The sequence below is a fragment of the Heptranchias perlo genome, chromosome 1, assembly GCF_035084215.1.
Source record: "Heptranchias perlo isolate sHepPer1 chromosome 1, sHepPer1.hap1, whole genome shotgun sequence".
Classification (NCBI taxonomy): domain Eukaryota; kingdom Metazoa; phylum Chordata; class Chondrichthyes; order Hexanchiformes; family Hexanchidae; genus Heptranchias; species Heptranchias perlo.
In genome coordinates this window covers 92,742,422-92,756,018 of record NC_090325.1, presented here as the reverse complement: position 1 = coordinate 92,756,018, position 13,597 = coordinate 92,742,422, and the positions used below count along the sequence as shown (strand labels likewise).

The window sequence follows — 13,597 nt, the reverse complement described above, 5'->3', positions numbered from 1 at the left end:
TTTCGGAGGCTTCCTCCTTCCTCAGGTGAATGACACAACATTCACCTGAGGAAGGAGGAAGCCTCCGAAAGCTTGTGAATTTCAAATAAAATTGTTGGACTATAACTTGGTGTTGTAAAATTGTTTACAATTGTCAACCCCAGTCCATCACCGGCATCTCCACATCATGGCTACCACTGAGAGGAGCAGGCATAGGGCCAACTCCGCTCGGGTTTTCATGGCGTGGATGCGGCTGCCACCAAAGGGTCAATTTCTATATGGCTGACAGTTGCTTTTTAATTTTGAGTGGTGGTGTATTCAAAATCCAGCAAGCCCCGGTAACTCGTTCCTGAGATATAAAAAGAATTACTCTGTTCAAATCAAAAAATTTGTTTGAAAATTTCAGAGAAGCAACTGATCAGTTTGAAATAGAGGTTTGAATTTCTAAGGAACAGTTTAGATTAATTAGTCTCCAAGTATTAAGAAACTCTAGGAAAAGAAACACTACTGTTTAAAAGTCATGTACACGAGGTTAGCTTAGTTCTTAGAGTTGTAATCTGTTTAGTACTTAAGTGGAAGGGTGTCTACTATAAATACATAACTCTTGTATGACTGATACATGTGTGTTTGTTCATCTCTTGTAAAATAAATGTGCTTGATATTTTAAACTTAAAACAAGGTGCGATCTTGTACCGTGCTCAACGACTTAATGAGATCTTATGGAGGCATAGGATAAGTTCAGTAACCTAAGTGATTAATAGATAGATTTGCTGTACGTTTCCTGGCATATTACCGAAAGCTTACCTGGATCTTAAGGCAGGGATAGGCATCATCAAAGGTAAGGGGAGTTAGGCTTCATCCATGAGAGTGATCTAAGAAATGGGAGTCAAAATAATACAGGGTAAGGAGGTCAGAAATTACCCCAAAATACCACCCCCCCCACCCCCCTTTAGCAATGTGCCTCAACAATCAGAACAGAAATGTAGAGTTTTGATGGGCAATAGCTAGGCCATTATGTTGATGGACTGGATTGTATCAAAATTGCATACAAGGAAGAATGGTAATACAGTACTGATAAATTAAAAGAAAGAAAAGAACTTGCATTTATAGAGCGTCTTTCACGATTTGAGGATGTCACAAAGCACTTCACAGCCAATTAAGTATTTCTAATTTGTAGTTGCTATTGTAATGTAAGGAAATGTAGCAAATCTGTGCATAGCAAGGTTCCACATACAGCAAAGAAATAAGTGATCGGATAATCTGTTTTGGTGGCATTCATTGAGGATTAATATTGGCCAGGACACTGAGAGCACTTTTGATTAGTGCCATGGGATCTTTTACATCCACCTGAGAGGGCAGACATAACCTTGGTTTAACATCTCATCCAAGATATGGCATCTCTGACAATGCAGCATTCCCTCAGTACCGCACTGAAATGTCAGGCTAGATTATGTGCTCAAGGCTCTGGAGTGGGGCTTGAACCAATGACCTCCTGACTCAAAGGTGAGAGTGCTATTGCAGATCCAAGGCTGACATGAAGAAAGTTGAAATGGTAAAACTTTAGCATTGTCATGAAGAAAGTGATTAGATTAAATTGACTATCTTCATGATTGTATTCTCGCTGTTTCTGGAAATACTTCAGTATATCAAATGAGCTTGAATAATTGTTGCGATTTTAACTGAACCCATATAGTTAGGAATCTATAGGCAAGAACTGATGGGTTGCATCAGCATTTAAAACAATGAATAGACCATTAAAACTCTTGCAGACTGTTGTTTAATTGAGTTTATGCATTGCTGTTACTTAAAGTGACAGAATGTGCTTCAACCATTACAATTCTGTTTCAGAATACCAGCAAAAAGGTGGCAATTCTTACCTGTCTGTCATAACTGGGAGAGGAAGCCACAGCCAAGGAGGAGTAGCACGTATTAAACCAGCTGTCATTGGCTACCTCAAAAGCCACAACTTCAGGTACACTTAGGCTGTGCTTCCACTTTTAACTTTTGCTTGATGATTGTCTAAGAAACCAAGAGTATTGTTTTAGTTGTTGCACTGTAGATTGTTTGAAATCTTGTTTCCTGCCTTCTGCCATGACAATAAGAAAAGGAGAGTCCTTTTACTGTAGCATTAAGTAGCAGATCATTGTCTCTTTTTAGCGTGTTTTCACCATTCCAGATCAGCCATGATCTTATTGAATGGCAGAACAGGCTCAAGGGGCTGAATGGCCTACTCCTGTTCCTATGCTCCTCGTAAATTTATTGGGATTAGATTCCTTTTTCTAAAAAAAAGTGCAGCAACTATCCATAAATGATATTCATGCTGGCTTTAAAGTAAGGAATTTAACATTTGGCAAAAATTGTGTCATCTCAGTCAGTTTCCCAAACATCCACATGGATTGTTTATAAAGCACTGAAGAGAATCCTACAATGCTGGGTCCTTGCTTTTTGGTTAGGAGGAGCAAGTGTTGCAGAATGATGCAGTTATGGTTGAAATACAGTTTCTTCCAACCAAACATGGGGAAGACATTGTTTTTGGCTCCCACCATAAACTCTGCTCCCTTGCTACTGATTCCATCCCCCTCCCCGGACACTCACTCAGGTTGAACCAGACTGTGCGATATCTTGATGTTCGAGCTTCAAACCCCACATCCTATCAATCATCAAGACAGCTTATTTCCATCTCCTCAACATTGCTTCTATCGCAACTTCTTTGCCACTGAAACGCTTATCCATATTTTGTCACCTCCTAGATTTGATTTCTCCAATGTTCTCCTCATTGGCCTCCAATGTTCCATCCTCCAAAAACTACAACTTGTCCAAAATGCAGCTGCTTATACCCTGTCCCATGCTATGTCCCATTGCCCATCACCCCTGTTCCTATAAACCTACACTGGCTACCTGCTCCAAACATATTACATTTTAAATCTTTGTTCTTCTCTTCAAATTCCTTCTTGACCTCATGGCACACCCTATCTTTGTAAAATCCTCCAGCCTTGTACCCACTCCCACACTCTGGTCTTCTGACTCTAGGCTTTTGTGCATCTCACCTTCCTTTGCCCCATCATTGGCCCCTCTCTTTGGATCTTCCTCCTAACCCTATCCACCTTTCCAGCTCCCTCTCCTTTTTAAAAAAAAAGTTCTCAAAACCCATCTTTTTGGCCAAGCATTTAATCACTCATTCTAATCTCCCTCCATGGCTCAGTGTATTCCTCTACCTTTTCATTTGGAAAGTGCATTGGAGCATTCTTTACATTAGGCTCTGTGTAATTGCATGTTGTTGTAAACACTGAATGTGCTTCAACCATTACAGTTGCTAGATCTTGGTCTTGCACTGAAAATTGTTGGTATGAGTAATATATCTTGGGTGGGGTGGAGGGAGGTGGAATCTATAGATAACCATACTGATTACAAAAAAAAACTACTTGAACTTTCAGCAAAACTGGTAAATCTAAAATGTTTGAGTATTATTGGTGTAATGTCTACTGTCATGATCCAGTTGAAGTGCTTAATATTGCCTAATACATCAATTTGTATTTGATCCTGACTGCAAAATTTTCAGATGTTAAATGCAACTTGGGGGAAAGGGATGTGCTATTGGTATCTGTATTGATTTAATGTATGCTTTGTTTGTTATAGGTTCACCGAGCCACAGCAAGGTGTTGTGAAAATCAAGTTGAAGTGAAGGATGGTTTGATAAGAAGATTCCTTCCTAATTCTGAGAGCATGCAACTATCTCGTATTGGTGTACAGAGTCAATGCACTGTATCAAACATTTTAGTGTACGGTACTTTTTAAAATGGCAACACTCAGGGAGAGCAAGCAGAACTGAATACAGTGAAACTTTTTTTTATAATCAACTCCCTTTATAGTGAAATGTTTAAAATTATTCCAGTGTGCTAAGAGTACCTATTTGACTCCTACTGGAGTAAAGCATCTTTTGCACTGGAAGTGTTGTTCTGATAAATGTAAATTCAACCTTTTAAAAAAAATTAGTTTTGTGTAATCGTCCTGATTTCTTAATAGTTTCTATTTGTAGTGTTTTGAAATGTCAGCAGATAAGGTTCTGAAACATCTTGGGGCTGCCAAAGCTTGAGTAATTTACTCTGTTTTGTTGATTGTTCCAACATGCATATTATGGTTGAAAAGTAATTTTTCCCCAACTGCAAAATGTTTATCTTGTGCTGATATAATATGATGCAAAGTAAAACTTGAGGGAATCTAGACCTATATACTCTAGTGAGATTATGGGTAAACTCAAAGGTTTTTGTTTTAAGAAGTAAAAACTTTTAAGTTTTAACTTTTGTAGCATTTTGCACAAAAATTAAGTTCACAAATGTGACATCTAGATTTTAACTAATAAAGTTCTTCACTCTGCTTGGTATTTACTATCATTTTAAAGCAGTAAAAAATAACACATTTTTAAGGTGGTTTGAAGTTTGATACAATAATGAGTCAAGAAAAATACTTTGCATTGGGATATAATGCTGCTCCGCTTTACATTTCTTTTCAGTAAGTATACTTCTTACCACTATTTTTGTTTTAAAAGGCTGTGAAGTTGCAATGCAGTAAATGTTTGTAGACTGAAACTACCTCTGTTGGGACAGAGAAAAAAAGCTCCAAGTATCAGACTTCAATTGCTCAGCACTAACTTAACCATGAATTAATATTCTAAACCTTTACAAGAGATTGCATACATCTCTCTTTATGCAAACCGTTCACTTTAGAGATTATAAAGTTTTAAAAAGATATGCATCAATTTTTAATTGGACAAGTTTGCAGAAGGCTTATGCTGTAGTGACTGTATAGAACTGCATTTTGTTGGAGTAAAAATGATGTACGTTTCCACCACGGAACATGTAACAAAGACAAAGTACTTAAAGTTATAATGCTGCTCAGTAACTAGATTCATAAAAATGCAACAAAGAAATCGGGTTTATTCTGTTTTTTGCAGTTTTATAAAGCTTACAAATACCTTAAAACAGTGCATTTTGTTTCCGACTTTGATCCAATATATATATATATATATATATATATATATATATATAATATACACTTCCATATTTTATTGTGATTGAGAAAGATTTGACATAGTGAGCCATAATTAAGTCATAGCCTAATGCTTAACAGTTCATATTGATCATTTAAATGTGTAATTAAATATTTTCAATTATGAACAAAAGGCTTCTCCAATGCTTCACACTCAAAACGTTAAGACCGCAATTCATTGCTGGAATAATGAACATTGTTGGGAATGAACACACAGGGAGAATGTTTTGGAAATAATTTAAAAGTTATATATGAAGTTATCAATTGAGTTTGTAGTTGCATAGAAACTTGTTCCTCAGATCACTAATTTGCTTCACTGTTCAACAAGCTGGAAATAGTACACATATATGCCCATTCACGCCTACATATGAACCACTTAAGGTATTAGATTAAAATTTTAATATTTTTAAAATTTCTTCCCCACACACACATTGTCCCTTCCTCCTCAGCCTGTGCTGCTGTTTTATGCCCTGTATGGGAGTGTACGGGATCCTGGGCTTTATAAATAGAAGCATAGAGTACAAAAGCAAAGACGTTATGTTGAACCTTTATAAAACACTGGTTCGCCACAGCTGGAGTATTGTTTCCAATTCTGGGCACTGCATCTTAGGAAGGATGTGAAGGCCTTAGAGAGCGTGCAGAAAAGATTTACTAGTGTGGTTCCAGGGATGAGGGACTTCAGTTATATAGATTGGAGAAGCTGGGTTGTTCTCCTTAGAGCAGAGAAGGTTAAGAGGAGCTTTGCTAGAAGTGTTGAAAATCATGAAGGGTTTAGATGAAGTTAATAAAGAGAAACTGTTCCCATTGGTGGACGGGTCGAGAACCAGAGGGGTCAGATTTAAGATGATTGGCAAAAGAACCAAAGGCGACATGAGGAAAAACTTTTTTACGCAGCAGTCTGGAATGTTATGATCTGGAATGCACTGCCTGAAAGGGTGGTGGAAGCAGACTATAGGAACAGGAGTAGGCCATTCAGCCCCTCGGCCTGCTCCGCCATTTGATAAGATCATGGCTGATCTGTGATCCAGCTCTATATACCTGCCTTTGGCCCATATCCCTTAATATCTTTGGTTGCCAAAAAGCTATCTATCTCAGATTTAAATTTAGCAATTGAGCTGATATCAATTGCCGTTTGCGGAAGAGAGTTCCAAACTTCTACCACGCTTTGTGTGTAGAAATGTTTTCTAATCTCACTCCTGAAAGGTCTGGCTCTAATTTTTAGACTCTGCCCCCTACTCCAAGAATCCCCAATCAGCAGAAATAGATTCTCTCTATCCACCCTATCTGTTCCCCTTAATATCTTATAAACTTCGATCAGATCACCCCTTAACCTTCGAAACTCCAGAGAATACAACACCAATTTGTGTAATCTCTCCTCGTAACTTAACCCTGGAAGTCCGGGTATCATTCTAGTAAACTTATGCTGCACTCCCTCCAAGGCCAATATGTCCTTCTGAAGGTGCGGTGCCCAGAACTGCTCACAGTACTCCAGGTGCGGTCTAACCAGGGTTTTGTATAGCTGCAGCATAACTTCTGCCCCCTTGTACTCTACTCCTCTAGATATAAAGGCCAGCATTCCATTAGCCTTATTGATTATTTTCTGCACCTGTTCATGACACTTCAATGATCTATGTACCTGAACCCCTAAGTCCCTTTGGACATCCACTGTTTTTAACTTTTTACCATTTAGAAAGTACCCTGTTTTATCCTTTTTTGATCCAAAGTGGATGACCTCGCATTTGCCTACATTGAATTCCATTTGCCACAGTTTTGCCCATTTACCTAATCTATCAATATCCCTTTGTAATTTTATGTTTTCATCTACACTGCTTACAATGACACCAATCTTTGTGTCATTGGCAAACTTAGATATGAGACTTTCTATGCCTTCATCTAAGTCGTTAATAAATATTGTGAATAATTGAGGCCCCAAGACAGATCCCTGCGTGACTCCACTAGTCACATCCTGCCAATGTGAGTACCTATGCATTATCCCTATTCTCTGTCGCCTTTCGCTCAGCCAACTTCCTAACCAAGTCCGTACTTTTCCCTCGATTCCATAGGCTTCTATCTTAGCTAACAGTCTCTTAAGTGGGACTTTATCAAATGCCTTCTGGAAGTCCATATAAATAACATCCATTGACATTCCCCTGGCCACTACTTTAGTCACCTCTTCAAAAAATTCAATCAGGTTTGTCAGGCACGACCTACCTTTCAGAAATCCATGCTGGCTCTCTGATTAACTGAAAATTCTTGAGGTGTTCAGTCACCCTATCTTTAATTATAGACTCCAACGTTTTCCCCACAACAGATGTTAGGCTAATTAGTCTATAATTCCCTGGTTTCCCTCTCTCCTTTCTTAAAAAGTGGAGTGACATGTGCAATTTTCCAATCTTGAGGGACAGTTCCTGAATCTAGAGAACTTTGAAAGATTATAGTTAGGGCATCTGCAATGTGCTCACCTACTTCATTTAAAACCCTGGGATGGAAACTATCTGGTCCTGGGGATTTGTCACTCTTTAGTGCTATTATTTTCTTCATTACTGTTGCTTTACATATGTTAATTTTGTTGAGTCCCTGTCCCCGATTCAATATTAGTTTTCTTCGGATTTCCGTCATGCTATCCTCTTTTTCTACTGTAAATACTGACGCAAAGTAATTGTTCAACATGTCCGCCATTTCCCCATTGTCAATGACAATATTCCCACTTTCAGTTTTTAAGGGGCCAACACTGCTCCTGACCACCCTCTTTTTTCCTAATATAACTATAAAAGTTCTTCATATTGGTTTTGATATCCCTTGCAAATTTCTTTTCATACACTCTTTTTGTAGCTCTTACTATCTGTTTTGTGACCCCTTGTTGATCTTTGTATCTTTCCCATTCGCCAGGATCTGTGCCATTTTTTGCCTTTTTGTATGCCCTTTCCTTATGTTTTATACTGTCCCTTACCTCTTTAGTTGTCCACGACTTTTTTTTGGCAAGTAGAGTTCTTGCCCCTCAGGGTATAAACCGATTCTGTATCACGTTAAATGTTTCTTTTAACATTTCCCACTGATCATCAGTCGTTTTACCCATTAACAGATTTGCCCAGTTTACTGTGGACAGTCTCTGTCTCATCCCATTGAAGTCGGCCTTACCCAAGTCTAGAATCTTAGCAGCTGATTCACTTTTTTCCCTTTCAAACACTACCATGAACTCGATCAAGTTATGATCACTATTGGATAGATGTTCACGCACAGTCAAGCTGTTAACGAAATCTGGTTCATTACTCATTACTAAATCTAGTATGGCTTGCCCCCTTGTTGCCTCTAGGACATACTGCTCTAGAAAACTATCCCGGACACACTCAAGAAATTCACTACCTTTCTGACGGTTGCTAGTCTGCTTTTCCCAATCTGTGTGAAGGTTAAAGTCCCCCATTAAGACCGCTATGCCTTTGTTACACGCTTGTCTAATCTCTGCATTTATACAATCTAGCACTTCAGAGCTGTTGCCAGGGCTTCAATACACAACTCCCACTGTCTTAGATCCTTTCCTATTTCTCAATTCAACCCATAAGATCTCTGTTGGCTGCTTACCTCTCGTTATATCCTCCTTTACGATTGAAGTGATTTCATCTCTAATCACAAAGGCTACTCCTGCCCCTCTTCCATTTTCCCTGTCTCTCCCGTAGACCTTATAACCCGGTATATTTAGTTCCCAATCCTGACCATCCTGCAGCCATGTCTCAGTAATAGCTATCATGTCATACCCTCCAATTTGAATTTGAACCTGTAGTTCATTTAATTTATTCCTTATACTCCATGCATTTGTATATAGAACTCTTAGTTGGACCACACACCTTAGCCTGACCTTCAGTTTTGATGCTGGGTTAATTGCTTTACGCCTTCTAGTTTTCACTTTATCTGTAGTGCCTAAGCTACACTTTCTTTCTGCTGCTCTGCGCTTTTCCCTTTCACTTGTTCTTGAACAACTGTTTGTACTATTTGTATTGTAAATTTCCCCTGGGTCTTCCCGTCTCTTGCTGCTCTCAACTTTACTCCCTTCTGACTCCCGCTCAGGCTCCCATCCCCCTGCCACTCCAGTTTAAATCTTCCCCAACAGCTCTAGCAAACACCCCCGCGAGGACATTGGTTCCGGTCCTGCTCGGGTGTAACCCGTTCCACCTCCCCAGAACCGGTCCCAATGTCCCAGGAATCTAAATCCCTCCCTCCTACACCATCCCTGCAGCCACGCATTCATCCGGTCTATTCTCCTGTTCCTATACTCACTAGCATGTGGCACTGGTAGTAATCCTGAGATCACTACCTTTGAGGTCCTGCTTTTTAATTTATCTCCTAACTCCTTAAATTCACCTTGCAGGACCTCATCCCTTTTTTTAACCTATGTCGTTGGTACCGATATGGACAACGACTACTGGCTGTTCACCCTCCCCCTCCAGAATGCCCTGCAGCTGCTCCGTGACATCCTTGACCCTAGCACCAGGGAGGCAACATACCATCCTGGAGTCACATATGCGGCCGCAGAAACGCCTATCTGTTCCCCTTACAATTGAATCCCCTATCAATATAGCCCTGCCACTCTTCTTCCTCCCCTCCTGTGCAGTCGAACCACCCGTGGTGCCACGAACTTGGCTGTTGCTGCTTTCCTCTGATAAGCCATCTCCCCCAACAATATCCAAAGCGGTATATCTGTTTGAGAGGGAGATTGTCCCAGGGGACTCCTGCTCTACCTGCCTAGTCCTTTTACTCTGCCTGGCGGTCACCCATTTCCTTTCCGCCTGCCTAATCTTTACCTGCGGTGTGACTACCTCACTGACCGTGCTATCCACGATAGTCTCAGTATCACGGATGCTCCACGGTGAATCCACCCACAGCTCCAGCTCTGAAATGCGGTTAGCCAGTAGCTGCAGCTGGACACACTTTCTGCACACATGGTCGCCAAGGACACTGGTAGCATCCATGACTTCCCACATAGTGCAGGAGGAGCATATCACAGGTGCGAGCTCTGCTGCCATGACTTGCCTTAGATTTACACTGCGTTCACCTCTCAGACTCTCCTCCCGCTCTCGGTCTCTCCTTTTATACTGTGCTCACCTCTCGGACTCTCCTGCCTCACCTGTGACGTCGCACAGTAGTTTTCTCTTGTTGCAGGTCTGCTGCTGCTTTTATCCCCACTCTGTCTTCTGCTGCTCAGGTCAGCCGCTGCTCTGCGGAAAAAGTTAAGAAAAGGAAGGCAAAGCAGCACCTCCTTCCCCCACTTCACCGAACTCCCACACTCACCAAATTCTCAGTTGACCACTCAATGCTCCGTTGCACTTGTGGCTTTCAAAAAGCAATTAGATAAATACTTGAAGAGAAAAAATTTGCAGCAGGTCTATGGGGAAAGAGCGGGGCAATGGGACTAACTGGATTGCACTTGCAAAGAGCCGGCATGGGCTCGATGGGCGGAATGGTTCACGCCATAACCATTCTATGACCTAAGAGATTCTCCCTCTTATTCCATTTCCCCCATGGATCCCAATGTTGCATGGCTAAGATTGGTAACAGTGTGAGGAATCAAGTGCAGACCCACATTCTAGCACTCCACGGTGCAGCATATTGGAGTTATAACATACTATAACATCCTCCTGCCTATAACAACTGAACTTGCAAGAGCGTCATTAGACAAAAGATTATTTTAAGCATGGCAGAAACTGTATTTGTGCAGCACTTGAGTGCCTAACTAATGTGCTATATTTCTATCCATGTCAAAATGCACAGATGTTTAATAGCTGAACAAGATAGCAATTAAATATATAGAAAGTGCTCTCCATGTGGGTTAAGCGCATAGATAATTATGTGAAGGGAACAAGTCGATATTGATCCCGACGTGATTTCAGCAGACAAAAGAAGCAATCAAGTTTACAAGGTTGTAAAAGGCACTGAGTACCTGAATCAATTTATATTTTTAATATATATATATATAAAATGTGTGTATATTTGTTTCTGACATTAAAGAAAAATAATCAATCATGGCTAAGGTTTATTTAATGGATTTCTGTAGAGCTAAATGCAGGTCGAAGAATGCCTTTTTAAGGGGACTGCAACTATGGATAAGTTCAGTTACTGAAAACTACTTTATCCAAGTAAATCATTCTGGGTTATAAATTACTTTATGAAACCAAATATTCATTTTTCACAGCAGGGTATGGAACATATATATGTGAGTTAGGGGAATCCCCTTCAACATATTTGCAAAGCATTTGTTTTCCAATTTCTCAGTATGCCTTTGGGAAGAATGTTTTAAGTGTTGGCTGAGTATTTGCTATCAGTGATTGCATTTGCTTGTAGAGTTGCTTTCTCTTTTAATTATAAGTTGTATTTTCATTAAGTCCTGCAAACACTCAACAGGCAGCATCTGTAGAGAGAGGAAGGTAGGGTTATCGTTTTCTCATAAAAGTATTTTCAGTATTTATGTCAGATCTCCTGCAACTGTTTTTCTAATGTTTGCTTGTGTCTAGTATCCACCATGTGATGGGGTAATACTTTTAAAAGCCCTAGTACATTCATTACGAATGATTGTTGATGATCCTCCAGTTAAATATTTTACTTATTCCAAACCAGTATTGAAAATGTTGATTTTCTTTTTTTTCCCTCTTCTTAATGGGACTTAATGGATAAGTAAAAAATACAACCTCACCATTGTGATTTTTTTTTTGGTTTTGTAATCGGTATGCTTTATGTTCGGAATGCAATACAACTTCAAAACTAAGGTTTGCTGTGTGGTTCCCACCTAGTTGCATAATTTAGTATCAGCTAATTCTTCTTGAGTTAACCAGAGGAAGTTAAAACAGATACGATCCATATAAATCAATAAAGCTGCAGCTATGCTGCTGCCAGTGGTCTCAAACTGGTATCTGTCGATTGCAGAGATCAGCAACAAAGAAGCTTGGACTCGTGAATAGAACTCCGCTTCTTAGGAGACTAATTTTTAATAGGAAAAAACATCTGCTTTCTCCTAACATCAAAAACATTGCAAAGTATATTTATATAGTGCCCAGGTGGTTCACTGGACTGCCAGGGCACTTTTAGAATAGAGCTTTACACTGTGATGGAGTAATACCACACCCAGTTCAAACTCAAACCAGTGTGATACAGCCTGATAAGAGCTCTCACAATTTAGCTTTACTGTGTTCAGGAGTCAGATCAGGATCTGACTCCCAAGTTCTACCATCACTTTTTTGCCTTGCTGTGCCTGCAACCAGCTTTGTGGTAATATAATTTCACCCTAAAACATACTGAATTTTGAGTAACTGAATTTAGCACTAATAGTGAACTTAAAACAAATTGCAAGGTATGAAGGTTTGGGACATTTGAGATGTAATAAGTACGATATAAATGCAATATTTTTTTCTGTATGTTGGTTATGGGATCGAACCAACGTGTTTGCTGACTTCAAACATGTGCAAATTTTGTCCATTATTGATCAGTTGTAAGTTGAAAATTGATGGGGCTGGGCAGTTTTAAATTAATGTTGAGTATGTGTTTGGATATTTTAGACCACGTGATTTTATTTTACCAGTGTACCGATGTTTGCTGTTGAAAGGCTTACGTAACTGAATTTGAAAATGTAATTTTGTGATTTTTTTTTTACAAGAAGCACAGGATGTAATCTTCATGTTACATTTACCATTCACATTAGCCGTAAGGACCAAAATTTTTCAGTGTTTACACATTTTGATGTATCTTTTAGAACAATATATAAAGTAAATACTGGAAGGTTATAATTTTTAAAATGTTTTAAAAAATATTTTTCCTTATGGTTTGAAATGTTGTGGTTTAAATCTATCAAACTAATTATATTGGATTTTATTTTTTCAGAATATAATGTAATGTATTTTACAAGATTTTTTTCTAATAAAGATGTTTACGTTTCATATTTGTGTGAATATGTTTTTTTAATACCTGGCATTTTGTACTTATATCCTTTTTTAGGTTTGTGAACAGTCCCAGTTAAATAAACTTGCATCTGTATTGTATATGTGTCCCAGTATTTTAAAGACTTGGAGCTTGCCTGACTCAACTTTTTCTTCAATAAAAACGCCTTTATTCCACGAGTCTTTTCATAACTTAGAGCTTTGCTTCCTGAAATTATCTTTGTCACTTTTCTCAGAATCTTCTCAAATGCATCTGTGTATTTCTTAAAGAAGGATGCCCACGTTTTTCTAAATTTGCACATTTTATTCTGCCCAATGGTTACGCAAGAGTCTATCTTAGAAATAAGACTTAAGATTCAAATCCATTATCTTCTGATTCACACACTAAAGATTTGGACATCGATACAACTTAAGCTTCACGCAGTGTCAAAGCACGTACTTCAATATCCTCTTAGTTAGGGGATGGGTGTGAATCTGAGCTGAACAGGGAGTCTTGATTGAAATTATTGATCAGAAGTGTATCTGACAACTTGTTCTTTTGATGCAGGAATTTTGAAAATTCTGAACGATGCCAGTGATCATGATCAAAAGAACATTAATCAGTTCTGGAAATTCATCAGGTAGGATATGGCTTTATTGTTGGTCAACATTCA

The 13,597-nt window shown here is 39.1% G+C and overlaps 1 protein-coding gene across 1 annotated transcript in view; it reads left to right on the top strand.

Moving 5' to 3' along the window:
* The window catches only part of n4bp2 (NEDD4 binding protein 2), an 86,405-nt gene extending 73,461 nt beyond the window's left edge, over window positions 1–12,944 (top strand). Inside the window, exons 15-16 of the mRNA XM_067988482.1 lie at window positions 1,828–1,951; window positions 3,616–12,944. Coding sequence (XP_067844583.1) covers window positions 1,828–1,951; window positions 3,616–3,661 — 170 coding nt within the window. The 3' untranslated portion in view covers window positions 3,662–12,944. The remainder of the gene's footprint in view (window positions 1–1,827; window positions 1,952–3,615) is intronic.
* Window positions 12,945–13,597: the final 653 nt, after the last annotated feature.